At 39.9% G+C, this 27,127-nt stretch overlaps 1 protein-coding gene across 3 annotated transcripts in view; it reads left to right on the top strand.

Annotated features, from left to right (window-relative positions):
* Window positions 1–27,127, top strand: part of UNC80 (unc-80 homolog, NALCN channel complex subunit) — a 247,081-nt gene extending 219,954 nt beyond the window's left edge. For 2 of the 3 annotated variants that reach the window (XM_060015559.1, XM_060015560.1), the window contains 12 exons: window positions 898–1,023; window positions 2,264–2,387; window positions 3,155–3,361; window positions 7,018–7,202; window positions 7,812–7,977; window positions 9,343–9,522; window positions 13,836–13,974; window positions 16,456–16,512; window positions 23,236–23,317; window positions 24,271–24,382; window positions 25,385–25,584; window positions 26,861–27,127. In XM_060015559.1, coding sequence (XP_059871542.1) covers window positions 898–1,023; window positions 2,264–2,387; window positions 3,155–3,361; window positions 7,018–7,202; window positions 7,812–7,977; window positions 9,343–9,522; window positions 13,836–13,974; window positions 16,456–16,512; window positions 23,236–23,317; window positions 24,271–24,382; window positions 25,385–25,584; window positions 26,861–27,127 — 1,845 coding nt within the window. The remainder of the gene's footprint in view (window positions 1–897; window positions 1,024–2,263; window positions 2,388–3,154; window positions 3,362–7,017; window positions 7,203–7,811; window positions 7,978–9,342; window positions 9,523–13,835; window positions 13,975–16,455; window positions 16,513–23,235; window positions 23,318–24,270; window positions 24,383–25,384; window positions 25,585–26,860) is intronic. The other variant, XM_060015561.1, reaches the window with a different exon arrangement.

Below are 27,127 nucleotides of genomic sequence, written 5' to 3'. Positions count from 1 at the left end.
TTCTCTGAATTGAAGATTTACAGGTCAACCTATCTACCTACACACCTACCCATGAAAACAGACGGCTCAGGTGACACTGAAAATAGTGAGGTACATTTCAAGGTAGTGTGTGGGGAGATCAAGGGGCCCGTCCCTCTACAGATGGGATTTTGGTGTGCTGCTTCCCACGCACTACTTTGACAATTGACCTCTTCAAGTTGCGCTGAGAGTTGAGGGCTGCCAGTTGGAGAGTGGGGTGGCGGGAGACTGCACAATTGGCTAGAAGTCGAAGTAGTCTGGGGTGGGGGAGATTAAAATGCAAAGAGGATTTTTCTTTCTTTCTTAGTGAAAAATCACATTATGGGTTGGCCAGTCTAGGATTTACAGGAAAACAAAAAATTTTTTATCAGTTACGTAATATCTAGAGTCTGGTCCTGACAAGGTTTTGTACAATGTGGAAACCATGGTAGAGCATTTCATTGAATAGAATCTGCTGCTTAGCTAATTGAGCAATAAATCTGTAGCTGGAATGCCTAGCACAAGTAGCGCTCTTGCCATCATCATCGTTGTCGGTATTTGCTCCATCAAAGAATGTTGATTGCATTCCTTTGAGTCCACAAGTAAGTATGTCCAGTCTCCTGCTTAGAACAGTTTTGGGTTCATCTCTCATTATTTACATAGTTATGAGCAACATTCTACAAAACCTTGGCTGAATCCAGTGTAATCGTTTGATCTGACTCCAGACATTACTTGCCTTCAGAAGAAGGCAACACGAACAGATTGAAAGTAACATGCCCAACCTTCGAATTTTTTATTATCATTATCATTATTTTTATTATTATTGACTGAGACTCCCTTACTACAGTTGCATGAAATTGCAATAGTCAAGGCTGGTCATGTGCTCTGTTTGTATTTCAGGTGATGGGAGTGGTAGGACCCTCCAGTGTTGCTGATGGATTACCCCTTCTTCATCTCAGCCCTTATCTCTCACCACCTCTGCCCTTCAGCACAGCTGTTGTCCGGCTTGTAGCATTGCAGATACAGGTGTGACTGCCTTACCTGTTTGTCACGCTCATTACGTTGCTGGTTGAGGCACCTGATCATGGTGTTCTCTTTTATTTTTCTGCAAAGGCTGGGCAAAATCTGTGAAACAGAAGTGTAAACATCTCCAGACTTTTACAGTTTTGGAGCTTCAGCCCTGAGCTTGGTCCTAAAGTTGTGCTTCTGTAATTCTTCTTGAGATCTCAAAAATAGCAGAGTCATTTAGTCCTGCCACAACGTCAGGAGCCGCTTCCGTCGTTTAAAACGTGTGTCAGTACCTTAGGAAAATAATGGTTCACAGATAATCAGCTCACAATTGTTAATTAAAGGAGGCAGTAATGTTCAAAGTCCGGTTTTAAATTATTTGCAGAAAGAATTGCACTAAAAAAATTCAAATATTATTACTAGACTTTGAATATCTTAATTTTCTTTAATGGTTGTGGGCTGAATATTGCGGGTGCTTTTTTTAATCATTTTTCTCCCACTTCTTTTATTTCCTAAAATTAAAATAATCATTCCCAAAGCAAAAAAGTATAGAATGCCAATTTCCCTGCCTATTTCTGTGTGTCACCTAACTTTAAAGAGTGATAAATCACCAGAAAGCTTTCTGACCAATGGGAAGTAAAGAATGGCTGTAAATGGATAACCGACCCATCCATTATCTGACAACCAAGCTTGATGGTCCATTGTCCAGAGAATGGTTAGATGATGGAAAAGAGATTAAGCAAGCGCTGTGGCTACCAGGCAGAAGGGAAATAAAGACATCCCTAAAGTGATACATTTTGACAACACGTATACAGAGATCATTTATTTCTTTTTATATTGTCTATTGCTTTCTGGCTTGAAGAAGGTCTTATACAGGGGAGAGGATTTTTAAATAACTCCCCAATGGAGCAGGTGGCAAGTTCTCCTTTTCTTTGGTCACTATGATATTTATTGGTGGACACATGGATAAAATGAATGGGGAAGTGCGGTTGTTTTTGTACCAGACTATAAGTGTCATGATTTTTCATTTGATATTCAAGATGTTGCTGTTTTTTAGGTATATAGCTCTCCATTATGTCAAACAAATGGTAAAGTATCGGTTTGGGGTGAATCTTGGACGCTGCACAGATGACAGTTGAACTCCTAGTTTGCAGGGGCAGCCATCAGGGAGTCCCCGTCTCCTCCATGCTGTGTAAAAACAAACAGACTGAATGGGTGAGGGGGTCCATTAATCTTTTTTTCTATTATTGCTGCACAGGCTTTAAAAGAAGATTTTCCTTTAAGTCATGTGATCTCCCCATTCACCAATCAAGAGCGAAGGGAGGGGATGCTTTTAAATCTGCTCATCCCATTTGTGCTCACAGTAGGATCTGGAAGCAAAGGTCTGATTAATTTAACTAAAGGAAACTTATCATTGTTATTGTGTTTTCTTAAGTGTCAGGCTGTTATTTCTTCCTTTTCCCATGAAGGCCGTCATTGAAGTTGATCTGAATGATTTAAACAAGGGTATCTTAGGAAATAAGAGTTTTTCTTTCTTTTCAGTTTAGCTGCCCTTGGTCAAGACTGTCTCTGCTCCACCTAGAAGATACATCCTATTTAAAAGCATTTCAGTGCAGCAAAAATCAGGAGAGCATTGTTTCAATTAAGAAAATGGTATTAAAAAAAAAAAAAGAAAATGGTATTAACTGAAGTACAGGATGATGTGAATTGACAGAGAATGGACTGGATAACCTACTGACACTAGGTTTAGTGTAAATCCTGCCACTGTCACTAAATTCCAATATGTTTTCATTACTCTTACTTCTTGGGGGATTTTTTCTTTTAGGAAAAGTTTATCTCAAACATAAAGACAGTGCATTATGAGTATTTGAGCAGAAAAAAATAAACAGAAAAGAGATTGAAATGGTAAGCGGGAGATTTGGCTAAGAGCAGGGACCCTTGGGTGCTGACTACGGAGGAGACACCCAGTACCAGGAGCGCTGCTTCTGTCCATAGGAGAAGCTGTACTTGGTGGGGAAGGCACTCGAATTTCTAGGGTGTTCTAGTTTGGAATTGGAGAAAGAGCTGAATTTTTCTGTGTCTAACGTGGAAAGTTTACCTTGTGACTTGCTTTTCTTTCCACTTCCTCCTTACAAACTCTGCCCGGCAGACAGCCCATGGCTGGAGCAGCCTGAGGTGCAGCTGCTACTGCAGACAGTCATTAATGTGCTCCTGCCTCCACGGATCATCAGCACGTCCAGAAGCAAGAGCTTCATGTTGGAGAGCTCCCCCGCTCACTGCTCCACCCCCGGGGATGCAGGCAAAGACCTGCGCAGGGAAGGGCTGGCAGAGTCCACCAGCCAAGCAGCATACTTGGGTGGGTACTTCTCTCTAGATAGGTAGGTAGGTAGATAGATAGGTAGATAGATAGATAGAGAAATAGAAAGATATAGATATATACACACATATGTATATGTATACATGTATATATGTATGTACATATGTACTTATTTAGTTATGTTCCACCTTGACTCAAAAAGTATTTTATTTTTATTTTTTTACATCTTTATTGGAGTATAGTTGCTTTACGATGGTGTATTAGTTTCTGCTTTATAACAAAGTGAATCAGCCATACATATACATAAGTTCCCATATCTCCTCCCTCTTGCGTCTCCCTCCCTCCCACCCTCCCTATCCCACTCCTGTAGGTGGTCACAAAGCACTGAACTGATCTCCGTGTGCTATGTGGCTGCTTCCCACTAGCTATCTGTTTTACGTTTGGTAGTGTGTATATGTCCATGCCACTCTCTCGCTTTGTCACAGCTTACCCTTCCCCCTCCCCATGTCCTCAAGTCCATGCTCTACAAAAAGTATTTTAAAAGACCTCAATCCAGAAAGTATTTAGAGAAGCCACTTCAGCACGTACAAAGCATCACCCTTGACTTCTACCTTCCCATTACCCTATCCCTGCTGTGACTGGGTGGAGTACTAATAAGTATTCGACCATTCCATGTGACCCATGGAATACTAACAGCTACTCCTTGACTAGAATGAACTAAGCTGGGGAGAAATGACCACTGTTGCCACAGCACTGAGACTAAGGAGTACTGGCAACAGAAAATCTCAAAAGGAGGAAGCTGAAAAAATCTTGCCTGACATTTTTCAATTCACCAAAGCAGACCTTGGTGGGGAGTATAAGATGAAAGCAGACACAATGGTAAAAACATGTTCTTCAGGTCCTTGGAGTTTGGAGTGTGTGTGTGTGTGTGTGTGTGTGTGTGTGTGTGTGGCGGGGGGATGTTTGGACTGCATTACTGAGGAATGTATTTGAAAATGATGTGATTGACAATGAGAATGAAAGAGGAAAAAAAGAAACAAGGCTGCATGTGCATAGGACTTGCCCGTGTGGGGCATGGTGGCCAGAGACGTGAGGTTGTAGGGTTCAGATAAAATCTAGATTCTGACACAGAGCCCTGCATGAGGTTTAGGACTGTACAGAGGATGGTGGGAAAAGAGACCTTAGCATGTAAGACAGGGATAGGAGAAAACACTTAACGAGTAACTATCTTCAGTTCTCTCCACTTTCTGCCTTTTCTTAAAAACTGAAGTATAGTTGATTTACAGTGTTGTGTTAGTTTCAAGTGTGTAGCAAAGTTGTTCAATCATACATACATACATAACTTTTTTTTCAGATTCTTTTCCCTTATAGGTTATTACGAAATATTGAGTATAGTTCTTTGTGCTGTACAGTAGGTCATTCCTTGTTATCTATTTTATGTATAGTAATTTGTATAGGTTAATCCCAAACTCCTAATTCATCCCTCCCCCCTTCCCCTCTGGTAACCGTAAGTTTGTTTTCTATGTCTTTGGGTCTATCTGTTTTGTATATAAGTTTATTTGTATCATTTTTTTAGGTTTCACACATATAAGTGATATCATATGATATTTGTCTTTCTCTGACTTACTTCACTTAGTATGATATTCTCTAGGTCCATCCATGCTGCAGCAAATGGCATTATTTCATTCTCTTTATGGCTGAGTAATATTCCATTGTATAAATATATCTCATCTTTACCCATTCATCTGTCGATGGACATTTAGGCTGCTTCCGTGTCTTGGCTATTATAAATAGTGCTGCTATGAACATTGGGGTGCATGTATCTTTTCGAATTATGGTTTTCTCCAGATGTATGTCCAGTAGTGGGATTGCAGGATCATATGGTAGCTCTATTTTTAGTTTTTTAAGGAAGCTCTGTACTGTTCTCCATAGTGGCTGTACCAGCTAACATTCCCACCAACAATGTAGGAGGGTTCCTTTTTTTCCACACCCTCTCCAGCATTTATTTGTAGACTTTTTGATGATAGTCATTCCAACTGGTGTGAGGTGACACCTCGTAGTTTTGATTTGCATTTCGCTAATTAGCGATGTTGAGCATCTTTTCATGTACCTTTTGGTCATCTGTATGTCTTCTTTGGAGAAATGTCTATTTAGATCTTCTGCCCATTTTTTGATGGGGTGTTTTTTTTTTTTTCTATTTTCTGCTTTTTTAATGAAGGTGAATCCTTTGGTTACTTGGTCAGGCTACTGGACCTCTATTTTAAATTTATTTTTACCTTTATTCTGAGCATTTAGTGTGCACTAACAAGTGTTTTCTATACTTTACATTATCATCACTTTGAATCCTCACAACAACTCCAAGAAGTACATATTCTCACTTTAGGAAGGAAGAGGCTAAGCCCCAGAAAGGTTGAATAACTTACCTAAAGTCACACTGTCAGTAAGTAGCAGAGCCAAATTTCAGATCGAATCCATCCAGCACCAGAATCCCTGAGCCCTTTGCTATCCTGTCTGTGTGTTGGGCTGTTGCTGGTGAAGGTGGAAAGCAGAAAGGCAGAAGCCCAAAGAAGGCCAACAGGCACATAACAGGTAGAAATGTCACCAGGATCAGGGTAGGGTTAGAGGAGTGTTGCTTTTTGTTCATATGTTTGTTATGATGAGGGAGAGGAATAGGGGTGAGTAGATGCGGAAGGAAGAATCTTACATCTCTCTCTGTGTTATATGACCTGGTTTTCCCCTGGAAGTGCCCTAAATAGACGGTAAAGGTGTAGGTGACTCCTGAGGGCTTTAGGGAATTTCTATGTGTCTTCTAGATGCTGAGATGGGCCTTAAGACGTGATGAAGAAGGCCCAGGTTCCCTTGACTGCCCCATGGAAGACCCTGTGGGGAGAGCCGGGTGGTAGAGGAAGCCCTCACCATAATCTTTGATGTTTTTACAATATTCTGGTTTGTCCTGACACACTGTTTGGGAAATCTGATTCCTGAAAATAAATTTTAAAATGTAGATTGTGACAAGGCTGCCAGAATCTGGAAGAAAAGAGATATTGTTCAAGAAATCCAATACGGTTTAGCAAGAGACATCGTGAGAGGTGGAGGAGGGAAGATAGTGTTTTCTTTTCTGGAAGGATTTACTGGTTACTCTGGGGAAGAGTTTAGGATGGAATCAGGAAGGGAGTAGGAAGGGGAAGGACTACTTTTTTAAACTTTATGCATTTCTGCACGGTCTTGATTTTGCTTTTATTAGCAAGAATATATTATCTCTGAGCTTAAAAGAAAAATATTTTAAAACACCCATGTTTTAGTTTCAGATGTGAGTAATACGCTGATATTACCATGAAGCCACTATGACAAAACTCTTAGAAGCATTAGCCACACATCATGTTTATACCACATTTCCCTTTCAATTCTGTGAAGAGCTTTGGTCTGTATTTTCCAAAATAGTAGTTAAATGCACTTAAGAAAGATATATGTGTTCTCTTAATCAGAATCAAAGCATGTTTACCATAGAAATTTCTGTCTTGATGTCAGAACACTGTCAGTCAGGAGTACGCTCAAGTCTTTGGAAACATAGAGAGAGTTTAGACATTTAGAAATTAGATGCGTAAAAAGGCTGTGGATGTGGGCAGCTGGATGTGGGCAGGGTTCCTCCGAAGCACAGGTCTGCAGGCTCACTTGTGTCTTTTCCTGGTGTGAAGCGCTGAAGGTGATTCTCGTCTGCTTTGAGAGGCAGCTCGGCAGCCAGTGGTACTGGCTGAGCCTCCAGGTGAAGGAGATGGCCCTGAGGAAGGTCGGCGGCCTGGCCCTGTGGGACTTCCTCGACTTCATCGTGCGGACCCGCATCCCCATCTTCGTGCTCTTGCGCCCTTTCATCCAGTGCAAGGTGTGCTTCTCCTCCAGGAAGTGACAAGCCCCGTGAATGTGCTGCTTTCCAGAGCAGGGCAGGATGACAGCAGCAGTCTCGGGGCATGTGCTATATAGCTAGTCAGGAGGACGTGTTAATACCATGCTTGACGAGAAATCAGCCCAAACAGGTATCCCAGAGGATAAAATTTCATGTTAGAAGTACCTTCACAGTAAAAGCTTAATTAACGTCGGTGAAACTTTGCCCTCTCCCCATTTACCAACCCCCCCCCCCCACCAAGAAACAAAGATTGACTGGATAAAAAGATCTGAAGAATGGTCTCTTGTCTTCAGGGGCATGACTGAGATCTGATTTTAAATAAACATGGGGAAAAATGAGATAGTTAAGGCATGTTTTTCCTCTGAGACCCTCAGTATTCATCTGCTCTTTTATTCTTTTCGTGCCTCGATTTCCGGGCGCTGTGATTCAAAACAACATATTGATTAAGCACGTCCTAAGCACTGTTCTAAGAACTTTGTATGCGTTACCTTATTTAAGCTTCGCCACCAACTATGAAATAGATACAATAATTAGCTCATTTTACAGATGAGAAAATTGAGGACCTGAGAATCTATGCCTTCCTTTCAGCTTCTGGCCCAACCAGCAGAGAACCACGAAGAGCTTTCTGCCCGACAACATATCGCTGACCAGCTGGAACGGCGTTTCATTCCACGCCCTCTGTGTAAGAGCTCCCTCATTGCTGAGTTCAACAGTGAACTAAAAATTCTAAAAGAGGCAGTTCACAGTGGATCAGGTAAGTATGCAAGGGGTATTTTCCATTTGTTTTACTCATGGAACTTACAACCTACAAAGAATGCCTCTTTTTCCAGGTCACTGCTCTTTCTGGAGCCAAGTATGCAGTAGCCATTTCGGTACAACTGGTAGATTTGACCCTGTGATCCTTGTCAACAACAAAACAAATCCAGGGGGATATCATAAGAGTTTCATTGTATTCCTTTTCTGAATATTTTATTTTCAATCTTTATTTCAGTAGTTCGGCTTTTTCTTGAATATTTAGCTAGGGGGGAAAAAACCTATTTAAATTCTTACCTTCATTTCCGTTTTGAAAAGGAAGAGGGAACTCATTCATTGAGTGTCTGTTATATGATAGATTATTTCATAGCTGTTATTTAATCCACACAAATACCTGCAAGATGCATAACTGAAAGTCTGCTTATAGAATGAAGAAACTGAGACTCAAGAGAGGTTAAATAACTTACACACAAAGACAGTGACACCAGTGAGGGGACTTAAAACTGGGTCTGTATGATTTAAAATTCACAAATTGGAGGGAGAGAGGGTTGAATAGAAACCGGCAGGCTAGTTTACATTATCCAAAAGATTTTCTTTGGGAATGTATTGTTTACTTTTATAATTATATTAATTGCAGGTCACCAAGGAAGGAAAATAAATCATTATCTGCCATTAGAGGGCAGTCATTACCCATAAGTAGAAGACTGTCATCCATGTGGCTTTTTTTTCCTTTCTAAAACTTTTAGGGTTGTTCTCAATGTATTAAAGACCAAAAAACTGACAAATACAATCTTGGTGAAATCTACTCAAATGTTCTGCTTTATAATAAAATAATATATGTTCTGCTTTATAATAAAATAATATAACATAGAACCAAGGGGGTGTTTTATAAATTGTAATCTCCAGAAAAGGGGAATAAGAACACAATTTTAATTATGTATTCTAATTTTGGTTGTAAGGTTCCTTTCAGACAATGTATTTATTACTTCTATATGCTTGGGTCAGGTAACGTACATTTCTCAGTGAAAAAATGAATTTGCATTCTGCCAGCCTTGGAAAATAAAACTGAAAAACAATGACAGAGGGAGCAACATCAAAACATTTTATATTGTTAGAGATATTCTGCTTCCCCAAGAAAATTATTCAATTATAAGTACATCAGTGGCCAATTCTCTCTTTTTTTTTTTCTTCCCACCATTTTCAGTTCCATTTGCTACTTTGTCCTAAAGATCATCTATCTGGGACATACTATTTGAATGACCTTTCCTTAAAAAAATATAAGTTGTCTGGGAGGAGCTTGAAGCTAGCATTTGTTTTCTTTCAAGATCCTCACCATGGATTTTCTTTGGTCTCTCAACCCCACTAGCCTACCAAGGGAAGACATCCATCAGCACCGTGGGTACCTCCACCTCTGCTTACCGCCTGAGCCTGGCCACCATGTCACGCTCCAACACAGGCACCGGCACAGTCTGGGAGCAGGACAGTGAGCCGTCCCAGCAGGCTTCACAGGACACCCTGAGTCGAACTGATGAGGAAGATGAAGAAAGTAGGTCACCCTGCAGAATCTGGGGTGGTGGGAGGTGGGAGGTCATGTGTGACACAGCTTGGCCATGTGCATGAGGGCTTGGGAAGGATTTCTACCTTCCTGACCTTTCTCAGTTCTGATCCTCTGGTCGTTTTTACACAAAGGATTTAAAATGGAATTGTGACTGATCCCATGACTTCTAATGCCTGCTTTTCTATAAATTCCTTGATATCCTTGGTCATTTGGTAGGAGTTCAGGCAAAAAGTAAATCTTTTTTTTTTTTTACATCTTTATTGGAGTATAATTGCTTTACAATGGTGTGTTAGTTTCTGCTTTATAACAAAGTGAATCAGTTATACATATACATATGTCCCCATATCTATTCCCTCTTGCGTCTCCCTCCCTCCCACCCTCCCTATCCCACCCATCCAGGCGGTCACAAAGCACCGAGCTGATCTCCCTGTGCTATGCGGCTGCTTCCCACTTGCTATCTACCTTACGTTTGGTAGTGTATATATGTCCATGCCTCTCTCTCGCTTTGTCACAGCTTACACTTCCCCCTCCCCATATCCTCAAGTCCATTCTCTAGTAGGTCTGTGTCTTTATTCCTGTCTTACAAAAAGTAAATCTTTAGTGACCCCTAAGTTTTCTTTGAGTTTATGTATTCAACCTTTTCACTAACTCATTTAAATTGTGGTTAAGTAACGAAGGGGAGTGTTTATTCCCCTTTCTCCTGGCCATCTTGCTTAGAAGATCAGTCAGTACTTACATGACCCGATTGGGCAAGGAAAAGTGAGCACTGCATATGCTTATGACTCAGAAAAGACCAGCCAGCTATATTATCTAGAGTGTAAAGCAGCAGACTGTCTCGAGGGCATACAACCCAATTTGAGTTAAGAGTGTCCCCAGTAACTGAGGCAGCCAGGAGCTTCTAAAGATTTGGTGAAATGAGGGAAAATCCAGTTAAGAACACGCTTCCATATATATGCATAATAGTTTTAAAAAGTAAAAGGTGAAAGGTTTCATAAATACCCCTGTCATTTAATGTTTTTTTAACTGTATCGATTATTTTCCAGTTGTGTTTCAAAGACACTCTGATACAACATTTAGAGCAAAGTGTACTGTCAATGCCTTATGAAAACAAAATCTAGATCTTCACTCAGAGCCCCTCTGTACCAAACAACAACAAAAAGCCGCACTCTGGGACTTCCCTGGTGGCGCAGTGGTTAAGAATCCGCCTGCCAATGCAGGGGACACAGGTTCGAGCCCAGGTCGGGGAAAATCTCACATGCCATGGAGCAACTAAGCCCGTGTGCCACAACAACTGAGCCTGTGCTCTAGAGCCCGTGAGCCACAACTACCGAGCCTACATGCTGCAACTACCGAACCCCGTGTGCCTAGAGCCCGTGCTCCGCAACAAGAGAAGCCACTGCAAGGAGAAGCCCGCACACTGCAACAAAAGTAACCCCTGCTCACCGCAACCAGAAAAAACCTGTGTGCAGCAATGAAGACCCAACGCAGCCAAAAATAAATAATATTTTTTACAAAGCTGCACTCTGAACTAAATTAAATAGAGTTGAGGTTAGAATTTTAATTAAGATGAATGAAAGTATTTTAATACCCTACTACAGTTGGATGTGTAGGAGAAGGAAAGAAATAACTGCTCTGTCAAAGCACGCATCAGTGGACTTCCCTGGTGGTGCAGTGGTTAAGAATCTGCCTGCCAGTGCAGGGGACACGGGTTCGAGCCCTGGTCCTGGAAGATCCCACATGCCGCCGAGCAACTAAGCCCGTGTGCCACAACTACTGAGCCTGCACTCTAGAGCCTGCGAACCACAACTACTGAGCCCAAGTGCCACAACTACTGAAGCCCACATGCCTAGAACCTGTGCTCTGCAACAAGAGAAGCCACCCGATGGGAAGCCTGTGAATCGCAACAAAGAGTAGCCCCCGCTCGCCGCAACTAGAGAAAAACCGGTGCGCAGCAACAAAGACCCAGGGCAGCCAAAATTAAAATTTAATTAATTTAAAAAAATTTTTTTAAAAAGCACACCTCAGTAATATTTCCAGATTTAGTTTCAGGGTTAAGTAAATAACAAAGTGATAATCATACTGTTCTGCACGAGACCTACAGACATATTTGTTTTGAAATCATTGCTCATGGAAATAATCCTAAAATTATAATTAGGGAAATCATGAAAGACCTTGATGAAAAAAAAATAATGAGAGAGATAAGGATCAGCAGTTCGCATAGTCAGTATAAGTCCTAGTAATAGTCCAGAACTCAAAGTAATATCTATTTTTCTTTAATGGTTGAAGTAGTCTCTCCCAGAAAATTTTTAAATATGGCAAACGATAACAACCTCTCTTCAATAAAGCTAAATATATTTTGCAAGTAACCTTATGAATTAGAGGATGACCAAGCCAGTAGGAAGGAAGTAGAGAAGAAAAGTAGAGAAGACATAAACAGAGATAGCAATGACCAAAGGCCAACACTCATACACTTACAAGTATGCAAGTTTTTGCTAATATCTCTGCTCTCAAACATCACAACCATCCAATGACAGCAGGGTTGCTAACACACAATGTGGTGTGATTGTGATGTGGGTGTGTATTAATTTATAAGGTGGGGTATGAAAGCTAGAGGGTTGACACCTTTGAATTAAACATTTTTTCCATTCAATCATCAAACCTGTATTAGGACCTAGCAGGAACAAGATGAGGAATAAGAAAGTATGAGAAAGATATATTCTCTGCTCTCTAAAATCTTAGATATAGTCTTGTAGAGGAGATGACAGACATTTTTGATAAAGAACACTTAACAAAAGTGTAAATAAGGGACTTCCCTGGTGGTCCAGTGGTTAAGACTTCGCCTTCCAATGCAGGGGATGTGGGTTCAATCCCTGGTCGGGGAGCTAAGATCCCACATGCCTCACGGCCAAAAAAGCCAAAACATAAAACAGAAGCAATACTGTAACAAATTCAATAAAGACTTTAAAAATGATCCACATCAAAAAAGTCTTTAAAAAAAAAAAAGAGTGAATGACACAGCACATGATTAATCACCAAACAAATATTGAAGGAGTAAGTGTTAAGTGATATATGAGTTTGGATAAGAGAGAAAAAAGTCAATGGAATTTCAGAAAGGTCTTAGTAGAAATAGCTCAATCTACCCTACCACATTTTTTTCATGTTTTTAGGACACATTTGATTATTCTCTTCTCTATGAACACATCTAAAAAGGAAATACCATTCTATAACAAGAATCAACTTCAAGTCAGTTATATACCAAATTAAAATTTTTAGCACTTTTCGTATTCACCTCTTTGGTTTGAAATAAATTTCACTAGAAATATGACCACTTGGGATATTTTAAATAAATGATGTCAGACAATCTTACATGGTAGCATAAGTTCACCAAAATTCTATGTCAGTCAAGATGTGTTTTCTGTTCAGTTACAAACAATATTTGCTCACTGAGAATGAGGTCTCCTTGTCACAAATTATTGTGCTAAAGTTAATTTTCATATGGATTTGAATACATTAATTTCAGCTTCTATGGAGAAAGCAAGACTGCTTCAAACTTTAAATTTAGGTTAAAATAAGCACTTGTTTCTGAACTTTATAGGTTTTTAAATATTTTTCCAAAAATTACCTGAAATAGTCTTTCCCTCAGCAGTCTAAAACTCATGAAATGTACTGAATGTAGTGTTTGAATTTCAAAAATGCTTGATTTGTTCAATAACAAGGTCCCTTACTGAACTATTTCTGGAATGTTTAAAAATTATAGTCCAGCTTTTCTGAAATCTTTAATTTGCAGATGCCCCTTGATTTTTACAAATAACCTACTTGTAGAAATGGACAAGAAGTTTACATATATTTCATGAAGGCTGTTTGAGGGTGGGAGATTTGTAGATGGGAAGAATTATCCTTCATCCCTTTGTGCAGATTAAAAACCAAGCCCCCAAAGGTCTTTTTTTTTTTTTCAAGATGGAGATACATTCATGAAGTTTTACTGAAGCTGTTTCCCTCACCCAAATGAAGTAACCAGTCACTTTAACTCAAAGTTCTGTTCGTATTCTCAAAATGACACTGTTCAGTAACCCTAGAGGCTCAGCTGTTAAAGTCTCTGGTTTTATAAAAATAGTGAAGATGTTTCTTAAGGCCCCAAAGGTCTTAGTTTTGAATCTGTACAAAGGGATGGATGATAATTTAGCTTTAGATACTGCCCTAAGTTTGCATACAAGCCAAGGATGGAGCCCAAGTACAAAGATGGTCTGGGTTTTCTGGTCCACATCACAGTTGCCTAACACTCCCTTCTCTGGCCCTTTCAGATGACTCTGTCAGCATGCCCAGTGTGGTAAGTGAACAAGAAGCTTACCTCCTGAGTGCCATTGGAAGGAGGCGGTTCTCCAGCCATGTCTCCAGCATGTCTGCACCTCAGGCTGAGGTGGGCATGTTACCCAGCCAAAGGTAAAGAGCCACGGATATGTTATACTCTGCCTTTGGGGGCAAAGGTAGACATTCTGAAAACTCACTCCTGTTATTCTAAAAAAGGACTAAAGAGAAGCAAACAATCAATGTTGTTAAGTAGACCATTCAAACAACTTTTCAACGAGGGTTGCACAGGCAACAACTTGCGGAGAGTTTTCTAAGCCAGGCCAGTAGAAGGGATCTCAATTTCTGATCCAAACATTGTTTCTCCTTAAAATTTTTCTATAAACAGTTATATGGTCTTCTTTCAGGGTCTTCTTTCAGATGACATTCTTATATTTCAGCTATAACATCAGCTAAGCTAATAATGAGTACCTGGCAAGTGTATAGGACTAGCTTGATATATGTGGTAGTTGAGACTTCTGGTGTATCGTCAGTATTTAGTTGGAGGTAGTGATGCTTAACCAAGCAGAAGAAGACCTATGCCACTATGTGTGATGTTGGGCAGGTCATTTAACAGGAGCCCACTGGTTTCTCCTCTGTGAAATGAGAGGTTAGCTAAAGTTGGTCTTTAAGGTAACTTCTCTACCTAGAGAGTTTTATGTTTCCATAGCTAAACTCTTTAAAACATTTTCTTTGGTGTTCTCTGCCCTCTAAGAATATAGATTTAAAACTTTATACATATAGTTTACCATATATATGGTTATATAGGAAATGATCTGACATAAGAAATAAAACATTATCTATTTCAGAGGCAGTATTTTTACTTCAGAAACTGAATTCTTTAAAAGAATCAGTCTTATGTGTTTTTTTAATCTAGTTTGTTGTTTATTCTTATTACCTATAGAGTCATTGTGGTATAACTTATACACGGAGAATAAGAACAATCAGGGCACATTCTAATGATCAGATAAAATTAGTTTACGTGCAGAAATAATTACCCTAGATCTATATCCTTTAGCAAATCATTCCTGAACTGTACAGATGAAATAAAATTTGTGAAATAAAGCCAAACTTTGGAGAATATTGAAAAAATAGGGGGAAATGATAAAAGATTAATAAGTAAATTGCATACTTAAAAAGAAAGCATTATTTATGTACTACTGAGTTATTACAAAAATTGCTAGTATATAAGGATTACTGTCATTGTAAGAGATGGCTTTACCTACCATTTGGTAATTTCTCTTTGAAAAGGAAGTCTTATAAATCAAATATATGAACAAAATCAGAGCCAAACTATAAAATATCCAAAAAAAGATGTAAAGCCATACAAGCAGTTAATACTGGTAAGTGGTGATTTATGTTTCATTGCTAGAAATGTGCAAACTTCTATCAAGAATAAATGAAAACTATCTAGCAGTCTGTCTAAAAGTCTAAATTAGGGAATTTTAAGTAAAGAGTTTTTTGGTTATTTACCTAAAATAACTAGGCCATCAATTCCCTTTGTACATATCCATTAAGGAGTTATCTCATTCCTGGGGAGAAAATTTGTTCTATTACGGATATACTAGAAATCCAGAAAAATAATATAGTTAAACCCTCTGGGCTAGGGAAGGTAATTATGTCTCTGTGTGTGAGGGAAAGCCTCTTTCTGGGGATGGTTGCTATTTTTACAGTGTACAATTAGGTGAACAACAATTCTCTAGAGGCGGGCACTCCAATTTTCTAAATTGTTTAATTCCATCCATTTTAACAACTATTTATTGAGTGCCTCATGAGTACTTAGCTCAGTGCTAGGCACTGAAGGAAAGGGAGAGAAAGTATAACACAGTTTCTGTTCACAAATTCCCAAATCAGTGTGATCCAAATAAATCGATAAACTAATTATTCTTTCACCAACCTGACAGGTTTCTTCTTTTGACATTTACAATTCAGTCACTAGAGGATGCAGTGAGGACGTAAATGCGAGTTCCATGTGAATTTTCCAGGGTTATCTTCCTTCCGTTTGTTTACTTGCATTTTCACTGCAAAATTAGCAGGTGAAGTCGGGTTCTTTCTTTGCTTTTCTTAATGGCATCAGTTCCAAGAGTTGGGTTGTGGCAGTTCATGGTAAGTGGTTTCTGTGTGATCATGTCATAAGACACAAGAAAGAAGCAGGATCCTAATCGATGAAACATCTGTACATATGATAGGTGAAAAATCATAACCACGCAGCCAGATTGTTCCCAAAGGAATGATAGTTTTGTCCTCTACAGATTCGTTCTGCAGTGTGTTCCAGAGCTCCCGTGTCCGTTCGGAGCTCGTTTTAAGTCCCAACTCTTGACCAATAAATAGATCACTCACTCCTCTGAGAGTCGTATCCACCCAAAGCCCCTCCTCCCCGTTGCCTTGAGTCCTAGGTCTTGACAAACCCAGCACAAGGTGAAATGGTTGACTGTCTCCTTTTCCTTCCTTGTTCTGTTAAATTTATTTATTTATTTTTGGTCCTTGGAAGCAGAAAAGTGCATGCTTTTTTTCTTTTTCTTTTATTTGTTTGCATTTTCTTTCCCTAAATGCTTCATCTCCCTACCCCTCCTGCAGTGAACCTAATGTCCTCGATGACTCCCAGGGCCTGGCCGCCGAGGGCAGCCTCTCTAGGTACAGTGTCAACGCTACCTGTGTATTGGTGTCTGTGCTGGGAAACGAGCTGTTCCCTGTCTCCTCTGTCTCTCTGTCTCCTCTCGCCCCGTCTTGACATCGATTTCCATTCCTTGCCCTTTGTTGCTCATAAACACACGAGCCTGGAAGTCAAAGGTGTAGCCTCCTTTATTTTCAGCTTCAGAGCTCAATCAGAGATGGCCTAAAAAGTTAACTTTAAAAAAAAAAAAAACTTCCTGGAGTTCTCCTAGGGGCTTATCCCATGGACTGTCTCAGGAGTTTGATATGCAAAACGTTAAATTTATCCCACCTGATCATTTTCTCCCCTGCTGATATTCCTTAAGAAACATTTTTTTCAGAAGCCTTTTCATACAACTCCCCATCATTAGGAAGCCTCAGTCCAGACAGGTCTTTCAGCTAATACCGTGGATGATAAGAAAACAGTGATGCTATAATAAGAATACCAATGTCAGTATGATTTATATAATTCCCTCTCTTTGATGCATGCAGCATGACAGGCTATTATAGTAGCTTGTTCAAACAACACTTACATAAAGAATGTCTATCCCACCACGAAGATGACCACCAAATTTGCCATGAAATATCAGACACAGACATTTCTTGGTGAGAGAAGTCTTATGATGCGAACAATGTAATGGCTTAGCTATTGGTTTAAAGCTTCAGAAAGGGGGACTGCACCTTTAACACTCAGTTAAACCACGGCAAACATTCCTAATTCTGTGCTGTTGATTCACACCTCTCAACTAATCCTCATTAGGGGTAATGCTTCTTGTTCTTGCTAAGAGTGCCTTTGTTCCATCTCAAGATAAAATATTCCCTTTCAGGTTTGCATTATACAGTGAGTTGCATCCGTGTTTATTGCTTTATCACAAAGACGAGGAAATGTTGAGAGGCCGTTCCTGTGAAAGGTTGTCCTTTGTTTTCTTTGCATCTCGTTCAGATTTCACATTTTCTTCCACAGTTGAAAATGGGAAATTTATTCCATCATCTGGTGTATCTTTTTTTTAACTGGCCCCGTAATTCATGACATTCATTTGTGTTTGCGAGCCCCTGCCTGGACAGGTCAGTCTCTTATTGGTGGTAAATGTGGAAGTGCTGCAGAGTGCAGGCTTAATTCCATTACCGAGAGCTTTGGGGATGAGGAAGAATGCAGCAGTCCTTAGGGAGGTTTCCCTTCATTGTTCACAGTGTTGGAAGAGCTCTGAATCAAGCCTAGCACTGTGACCACTGGTTTCAAAGCATTCATTTGTTTAATGCTGAATATTACATACAAGACAGGAGAACCTAGTTAGGAAGATGATTTCAATGTCCTGTTGAGAGTAGAAAGTATTAAATCAGACTTCCATTGGGCTGACTTTGTCCCGGGTCTTTTCTAATTAGGCCAAATTCTGTTCTTGCTGAGTAAAATGCTAGTCTGGGGTTGGTGAGAGAAGGCAGGAGTTTGAGTTGATTTTTATAAATTCTCCCAAGGACTTGGCCCTCTCTGGCAGGCTTAAGGGTTCAAATGACTGATCTGGAGTTGTCTAAACCAATCCAATCTGCTCTGGGTCCAGTGTTGATAGGAATAAACCCAAAGTTCTTGCTATCTGAGGGTGGTTCAGAGCCAAAACTAGGTTTTATCTACAGTTGAATTAGTCGCTCATGGGAGAACACTGATGACTGTTTTAGATCATCTGTTGTTGATCTGTTACTCCTGTAACTGGTGTGTTTTAGTTCTGGGCGTCAGTCACCTGGATTCATTTGTGGTCATTAAGAAACCAGAATATGAGGCACTCACTTTGGATTCTAAATAATTCTGTAAATGCAGAGGCGTTCCAACAGCCGTAGCACGTCCACCTTTGCCATACACTGCAAATCATACCTCTTGAATTCCATCATGTCACCAAGTTCTCTTTGGAGGAGAGGAACTTTGGGCATTTACTAAGAGGTGGGTTTATAAAATAGGATATAGATTTCCTATATTTGGTTTCCAGGCTTTCTTATTTTTGGCATGAAACTTCTTTGTGCTGCAGACTCTTAAAATCCTAAAGAAGCAGTAAGACATTAACAATGTAAGTTACATTTAGCACATACCTGAGCACTCAGGACCTAAAAGACACCCCGAGTAATCCTAAGGAAAACCTGACTCCAAAGCTTAAAGAATATCAGTAAGCAAGCATGCCTAACGGAAAGTAATAAACCCCGTTCCTCCTCACGACCCCACATTTTGATAAACTTTCTGGGGATTGGCTTTTGAAAGAGCACTTGTTTTAGGCAAAATGGGCAAGTCGGTCTGAGGGCTAAATGAGGAAGAGACCAGGATAATAGTATAACCTGATGAATAGGTGGAAACCAATAAAAATTTTGCAGACCTTTAGAAAATTTCTTCTAGGATTTTTCTTGAACCTGTGCTAGCTGGTTTCTTATAAAGATTCATGGCAAGAAGTATAAGCCTGTTAGAATCACTATGCTGAGAAAAAAATTTTGTCTTTTGGAAATTAACTGCAATAATATTTCATGGAAGAATTCTCTTCTTTAAGAGTGTTGCTCTTGGAAGTACAGAAACTTCATTGTAGTTCTTCCCTCCCTGTACCCACCCACAAGTAAACACACCATGGACCATATTTTCTCTCCAGAAGAATATAGACATACAAAAAGTTATTCAAGCACTTAGGCCTAGAAGTTTATACTTGAGAGTTAAATTTGGTTTGGACACGTTAGAACATTTTGAAAGGCAGGAACTGACAACCAAATATAGCTTAAAAAAAAAATTACAACGCTATTTGGTTCTGTAAGGGTAATTTTAATTGCAGTGGAAAATAAGAATGTGGCTCAAGTTTGAACAAGATATACAGTCTGGGTGAAACAAAATAAAAATAACCTATCCATCTCATAATCATCCACATTTTCAAAGTATGCAAACTTGGCAAGTACTCCCAAATTACAAAGAAAAGATGAAAACAAACTTTTTATGTAGCTGAGAATTAATAGCTAAGAAAATGTGTGTTGTGATACCCAGAGAAGTGTTCTTTGCCAATGCTAAATCAGTTCTTATAGGGTAACTGAGAACCAGATTATTCCCCCTTTTTATCTGATTCTAGTCTCTAATCTCTAAATTCTGTGGCATTTAAAATATATCTTCCTAGGGCTTCCCTGGTGGCGCAGTGGTTGAGAGTCCGCCTGCCGATGCAGGGGACACGGGTTCGTGCCCCGGTCCGGGAAGATCCCACATGCCGCGGAGCGGCTGGGCCCGTGAGCCATGGCCACTGAGCCTGCGCGTCCGGAGCCTGTGCTCCGCAACGGGAGAGGCCACAGCAGTGAGAGGCCCACGTACCGCAAAAAAAATTAAAAATAATATATATATATTTTCTTGGATGTTGTGGAGGCTACGTAAATTTTAAACAATAATCTTTTACTGGGAAAGGGAAGAGGAGGATTTTGTCCACTGTTTATGTCTCTGTCCTCTATAAATGCTTTATGGCTCCTTCAGTGCTGGCTTTATGCATTCCATCACAAGGCAAGCACTCAGGGAAAATGGCTACGCTGTGTGCTTTGTACTCTCCCTACAGATTTCTCTAACCATATTAAAATTGAAACTAAAGGTACAGATAAAAGCAATGAAAATACAAATTCATTTTCTCTATACTAATCTCACCCAGTACTTCTACTTAAAATTTTTATTTATGAAATCTATTTCTAGATTGAAATACACTTTTTTGTACTTTGAGATGAGTGATATAAATTTTTGTTGTATTACTGAATGGCCCTTTGTTCCCCTGTCCTTTAAGAAATACCACTAGTTATATATTCCATTAGGAGATACATATGTCTTTATACACTCCAATCCAAGTCTTCATGCTGAAAGAAAAGAGGTCATTTGTGCCAGAATTGTCTTCTAACGTTGTCTAAATTTCCCTAGCTTGTAAATTACTTCCTTGCATTTTGAGGAAGGTGTTTTTGGTTTTTGCAGAAGGTTGAGTCACATCAGTTCTGCCAAGACCCAAGTATATTTACTTCTCTAAAATCCAGATCGTTTGCCATAGTAATGTTGTTTAGTGACTCAAAAATACAAAGGATGATTTTAACTTCCATTTAGAAAGTTTTATTTGCTTTTATACTTATGGTTTTGCCTTTTTATTTGGCAAAACACTGGAAATCAGCCATTCTCAAATTCCCAAGATTAAAATTTTTAGGGAATCAGTTTTCCCCATAGAGATGCTTCAGGCAAACACCATGGTCTTCTGGTTGATGTTACATTGCACACCTGATGGTCCACACACCACAAATCCTACATGTGACGGAAATACTACGTGACATGGGGAGAAAGTAAATTGAGACTACTTTTTATATGCAACTCTAATTTGATGTAGACCGGAACTTACTTCTTCTGCATAAGTAACTTCAGTTATTAATTTCTCTGTCTGTTTATTATTAACATATCCTCTTCATGCAGTTAAGCCAGACTTTGATGTTCCAAATATAAACATGTTAGCATCACATTCTCAGGGAGAATATATATATGTATATATTAACTGAGCTGTATTTCCAAGGACACATCCTATAATTTAATCATTTATATGTGCATTCCATTGATGAAATACTATATCATTTACATAGAACAGCTAATTACTAAAGCTATAAACTTGATCCATTTCTTAGATATAAGCCTCTCTATCCATAGAGAAAATTTTGATGCTTTTGATCCTTCCTTGGAATAATCATGATGAAATTACCATTGTTTTGACATTTAACACTCCCTGAGCAACGTGTATTTCTTTTCTTGCACCATTTTTTCCCTCACAATCTCAGATTACTGAATAAAATGAGACAAGCGGACTGCCTCTATTTCATTTTCTCTGCCCAAATATTTTTAAGACATTTTATTACCTACTTCCTTCTAGTGGTCTAGAAGCAATAAATTCATTACAAGTGTAAAACAAGGAAGCATACTATGTTACATCACTTTTCATATTCAAATCATTTTACGTCAACTAACTTCTTTTCTCTACCTTAATGGGAGGTAGGTGGTAAGTATTAACCTCCCTTTACGGCCAAGGGAACTGAGGTAACATTTAGATGTCAATGAAGAATCCATTCCAGTGAAAGCTTTGCTTGGTATTTGGGAGAAACTTGTTTCTACTTTTGTGCCTATGGTAATTGAATACTCTTTCCAATTTAAGACACGTTAAAATGTATAATTAATCAGGAGATGTCATTTCAAACATGCCAGCAACTTAGTCTGGATTGCTTCTCAGAATTTATTGCACTGTTCCTTTGGGGTAATTTTCCATCTTCATAGAAAGATCATCTATGGTACAAGGCCATATATGTATAAAAATAATGTACATTGATCTTTTGAACTTGATATTCAGGAGAACAAGAAAGTTTAAAAAAAGTCTGTTTTTAAAACTCTTTATGGAATTTTGTATTGTGTATCCCAAATGGTCTAATTACAATATAATTACATGCTTATTTCAGAAGAACTATGATAAACTCCATTTGGGAATCATTGGTTCTCTTCTCGTGGAAATATGAGTAAGACTTTTAAAAAATGACACGTGACTGTGTCAACCATGTGATGATTAACTAGTTGTTAATAAAACAGGGGAAACGTCTGATTGTCCATCCTGCCACCTGCACGGAGACTGTATTTAGGTAGCTCATTTTTTTAAAATAGCAATGAATGCATACAGGCTTTCCTTCTCATGGACAGTTGCTGACGCTGCATTCCTCTGTGGAATATTTTACTGTCAAAACTCTTTGCAGATGACTCTCCTTTTGCAAAGGCAAAGCAGAAATTAATTACCCATTAACCAAATAATCACATTGGCATCATCTACAGGATTACAGTGTTCTCTGGGGCATGATACATTTCTTTTTTTTCACCTCCACTCCCATTATACATTCCTATTATACATGCATGCAGAATGAAAAATGATCATGCGTCCATGACAGTTTTTTCAGCTTCACCCAACACTAAAATAGGAACCACTGCCAGCAGTCATTTTTGCATATATAAAAGACACACACACAGTAAATTTGGGGGGAGCAGGTTGTTGCTTTTGTAAATTGTGTATTATGTTTGGGTGCAGCTGTTCGATATTAAACTTCTAAGTTGTAATGACAGCTTAATTACTTTGCCAGCCTTTTAAATCTAAAATCAGTTTTACAAGACATTTAATTGTCTATCTATGCGACTGTTCGTTTACTCAGTCAGAGAGACTTCAGGCTGCAAACATGTGTTGAATGTGACCCTTCACCCAAATGGATTCTGTGTCTGATGTGTTTGATATTCGTTCATCTTATTTTCATTTAAATTGAAAAATTTTAAAAGGTGTTCCCATCCATGTGATAGAGTTGTACATGTTTGTCCGTCACCACCTTTCTCCTTACCCTTGAAAAAAAAATTGAGATTAGCGTACAACATCTTAAGCCTTTTGGTGGCTTCCAAACCAGGGGTGTGATGTTTTGCTGAATGATAGATCCGGCCTCAGTGATTGAAAACAGAATCTCAATTTTGGCAGCTTGGGGCTACAAGGCCTCGTCTTCCCTCCTAAACCTTTGAAAACTCCCATCCCGGGGATTCTTTCCCAACCTTCCTTCAAAGATAATGGTATCTTTGAAGTGACTTGTATCCTGTAAGTGATTTTGACTAACACCCACCAGACAATGGTCTTGTGTGCTTGCTCCAGGGCACACTAACACTGCTGATGCTCTCAACAGGGTGGCAAGTGTGCAGAGTGAACCTGGCCAGCAGAACCTCCACACTCAGCAGCCGCTGGGGAGGAAGAGGGGCCTGAGGCAGGTAAGCAGACCCTGGAAGGGCAGGAGAGTCATCCTGCGAAATGCAAGGTCTACTCAGTTTTTAATGCCCATGTATGTTAAGATTATATGTTACCTTCTCCCCACCTGAAATGAGCAGTACAGAACAACTTTAAAGCATGGTAAGTGCTTGGGCAAGCGGAGAGTTTGGGGCTTCTTCTCTTTTTAGCTCCGAATCTTCTTATTAGCAAAGCTGATCACTTGGTAAAATAAGTGGGCCTATATTTTTATTTGCTCCCTATCCAGAAACCTTTGCCAGCCAAACTACTGACAATGGAAGATTCGTTAGAAGGTTGATTTAAGGCCTGTTTCTGTAGAGAGGCAGAGACAGCCATCCTTTCTGCCTCGTTTCAAGATTAATAATTCAATTTAAAACTGAAATCGAAGGAAAGATCATCTTTATACATTTCCCTAGGTGGGGTTTCTTTACGTTACTGTCTAAATAAAAATCCAAATGAGGCTTTGCGCTGTTTCTTTGATGGGAGCGTCCCAGCACTGATTTGGAGACCAGACATTTTCCCAGTGCCTGAGGTGTTTTTCATCAACCTCCCCTTGAGAGTTAGCATATGGTCAGCTACAGCTTTTAGATGAGCAAAGGCTGATTGGTAAGCAATCGTTGTTAGTTTTGTATCCTTAAAGTCACTGATATTCTCACTGTGACTATTTCAAATTATGTTAATGTTCTTAGGATATATAAAGGAGTCATAATCGTAAGATAGAAGTGGCTAAGGGGATGCCAGAATCAAACGCATACTTGTATTTAAATATGCAGAAAGAAGTTTATTTTATTGGCTATGAATGTTAAGGAACAACCATAAGACTCCACAGAGACCCACCAAGAAGGGAACAAACCATAGTCAGAATCCTCTGAGCTCAGTCTTTCCTCCCAGGCAGTTAGACCCTTCTTGCTAGCTTTCTTCTGCCTGTTCTCTTTAGCTAAGACGTCCTCTACTATCACGTCAGAAGACTCAGACTGAACCCAGAAACCGCCATGGGGCTCGGCTGTCAACCACCCGCAGGAGCATTCAGCCTAAAACGAAGCCATCTGGTGAGGCCTCCTGTGTCCCTTCTGGCTACACATTGACACATTGCCCTGCCACACAGCCAGGAAGACCTGCAGAGACTGAGCTCATGCAGATAAGCACACCTTTGGGGAGCCACTAGGAAAAGGGACGAAATTTCCCAGGAAACTTGAGTGCCTTTTTTTCGCTCACCTTTCCCAATTCCATCCCTCCCCTCATGCACCTAGGAAATGGAACAGTCCAAGGTAAACCACAAATACTATGAAATTTGTTGATAGAAGGTTGTGTTTCATTTACCCAAGCCAGGAACTGGGTTTGTCATGTGTCTTACTGAAGACAAAGAAATGATGAATAATAGGGACTTTTAAATCTTGTTGGCAGCTGTTATAGCAATGACCAAGTTCACTCAATGATCTATGCCAATTTTGTTTTTATGTAAAAACTATTTATGTGAAAAGGCTATTAAAAATTTTTTTTAATAAATTAATTTTTTATTTATACTATTTATTTTTGGCTGTATTGGGTCTTCGTTGCTACACACAGGCTTTCTCTAGTTGCGGCGAGTGGGGGCTACCCTTCCTTGCGGTGCGCGGGCTTCTCATTGCAGTGGCTTCTCTTGTTGCGGAGCACGGGCCCTAGGCGTGTGGGCTTCAGTAGTTGTGGCACGCGGGCTCAGTAGTTGTGGCGCATGGGCTTAGTTGCTCCACGGCATGTGGGATCTTCCCGGACCAGGGCTCGAACCCATGTCCCCTACGTTGGCAGGCGGATTCTTGACCGCTGCGCCACCAGGGAAGTCCCTGAAAAGGCTATTTTATGCAATAATGATTTTTATACCCAAGTCCTAGTCTTTGTAAGAAGGTGAAATCAATACATATACATAATAGTCTAATCTGCTCTCATTTACTGATAAACCAGCAGTGTCTTTACCAAGAAAAGTCAAGTCAGGAGACACTTGTTAAAACGAATTATTAAGCACTGCCAAACTACTTTCCTCCTATTCTATTTACTGCTCTACTTCTGACCTACAGCGGATCAGAAACGATCTGTGACCTTCATTGAGGCTCAGGCAGAGCCAGCCGGTGCCCCAACAGACATGCTTCCTGCCACAGGCCAGCCACAGGGCTGCGGCCCAGCCCCATCCAGGAAACCAGACGGAATGGACAAACCAGTGCTCACGTCTTCCCCTGCCATTGTTGTTGCTGACCTTCACAGCCTGTCTCCCAAGCAGGTGAGGGCACTGGAGAAACAGGCAAGTCTTGCTCCTTGCATACTTCTGTCTGGGAACCATTGGGATATGCAGGTGTAATCCATATAACTTAAGTCTGGGTCTGTAATGTTTTGTTAGACAGACACTGGTCCTGTCATCATGAAAAAAAAAAACAAACTGTAAAGTATATGGCCAAGAATACATCTACTTAAGAAGGCATAAGAGAAATCTTCATACTCTTTGTTATGAAAACCCTAAGAAGAAATATTTCATAGTTAAAATAACCATTGAAATCCAGTATATGATACATGATTGACAGTTCAATTCAAAAAATATATATAAATAAACTTACCAATTTAGATGAAACCTTTAAATATAGAACCTTCTGAATCCTGTGGGAGGAACTTTTGTTTTGATCTTTTTCGTCGTTGTTTTGATCTTTTTCGTCGTTGTTTGATATTTTCTTGTTGTTTTAATTTTTTCCCTGCTTTTTTTTTTTTAATTTATTTATCTTATTTATTTTTGGTTGTGTTGGGTCTTTTGTTGCTGTGTGGGCTTTCCCTAGTTGCGGTGAGCGGGGGCTACTCTTCATTGCGGTGTGCGGGTTTCTCATTGCGGTGGCTTCTCTTGTTGTGGAGCATGGGCTCTAGGCGTGCATGGGCTTCAGTAGTTGTGGCACACAGGCTCAGTAGTTGTGGTTCATAGGCTCTAGAGAGCAGGCTCAGTAGTTGTGGCACATGGGTTTAGTTGCTCCGCGGCATGTGGGATCTTTCTGGACCAGGGCTCGAACCCATGTTCCCTGCATTGGCAGGCGGATTCTTAACCACTGCGCCACCAGAGAAGTCCCTTTTTCCCTGCTTTTGATTTTTATCATTAAATTCCCATGGGTCCCACGTTCTTCTCATGTGGTGTTTAAAGAAAGCTAAGGGGCAATATACTATATATGTTTGTAAAGTCTTTAATGGTTAAAAAGCAGAAACTAACACACCATTGTAAAGCAATTATACTCCAATGAAGATGTAAAAAAAAAAAAAGCATTGTAATACCATTGTCTCATTTTTATCCTCACAGTCTACAGGATAAGTGGGGCAAAATATTATGCTCATGCAACAGGTTAGAAAACTGAGGCTTAGAAAGTTGGAAGGGCCTATCTGAGGTCTCACGTATACCAAAGGCTAAGACTGGGTCCACCCTTGGGATTCCTTGTCCAGTTACAGCTGTACAACAAACATTCTTTGATCCTTTTCCCTAGTACACATCCTACCTTTCCATGATGTTATGATCCTTTTGGTCACAGGGTGAAAGCCTCCCAGCTGAAGAAGGAGAAAAGGAGGAGGACACAGAAATACAAGGTGCTACAGCACATAGCCCCCTCTCTACTCAACTCTCAGACCCTGATGACTTCACAGGCCTTGAGACATCCATCCTCCTACAGCATGGAGACACTGTCCTTCACATCAGTGAGGAAAATGGCATGGAGAACCCCCTCCTGTCCAGTCAGTTCCCTTTTACTCCCACTGAGCTAGGGGAGACTGAGGTAGACCTAGATGAGTCTCATGTTTAA

This window comes from Delphinus delphis, chromosome 7 (genome assembly GCF_949987515.2).
Source record: "Delphinus delphis chromosome 7, mDelDel1.2, whole genome shotgun sequence".
NCBI classification, from domain to species: Eukaryota; Metazoa; Chordata; class Mammalia; order Artiodactyla; family Delphinidae; genus Delphinus; species Delphinus delphis.
This window is presented reverse-complemented; position numbering and strand designations above follow the sequence as displayed.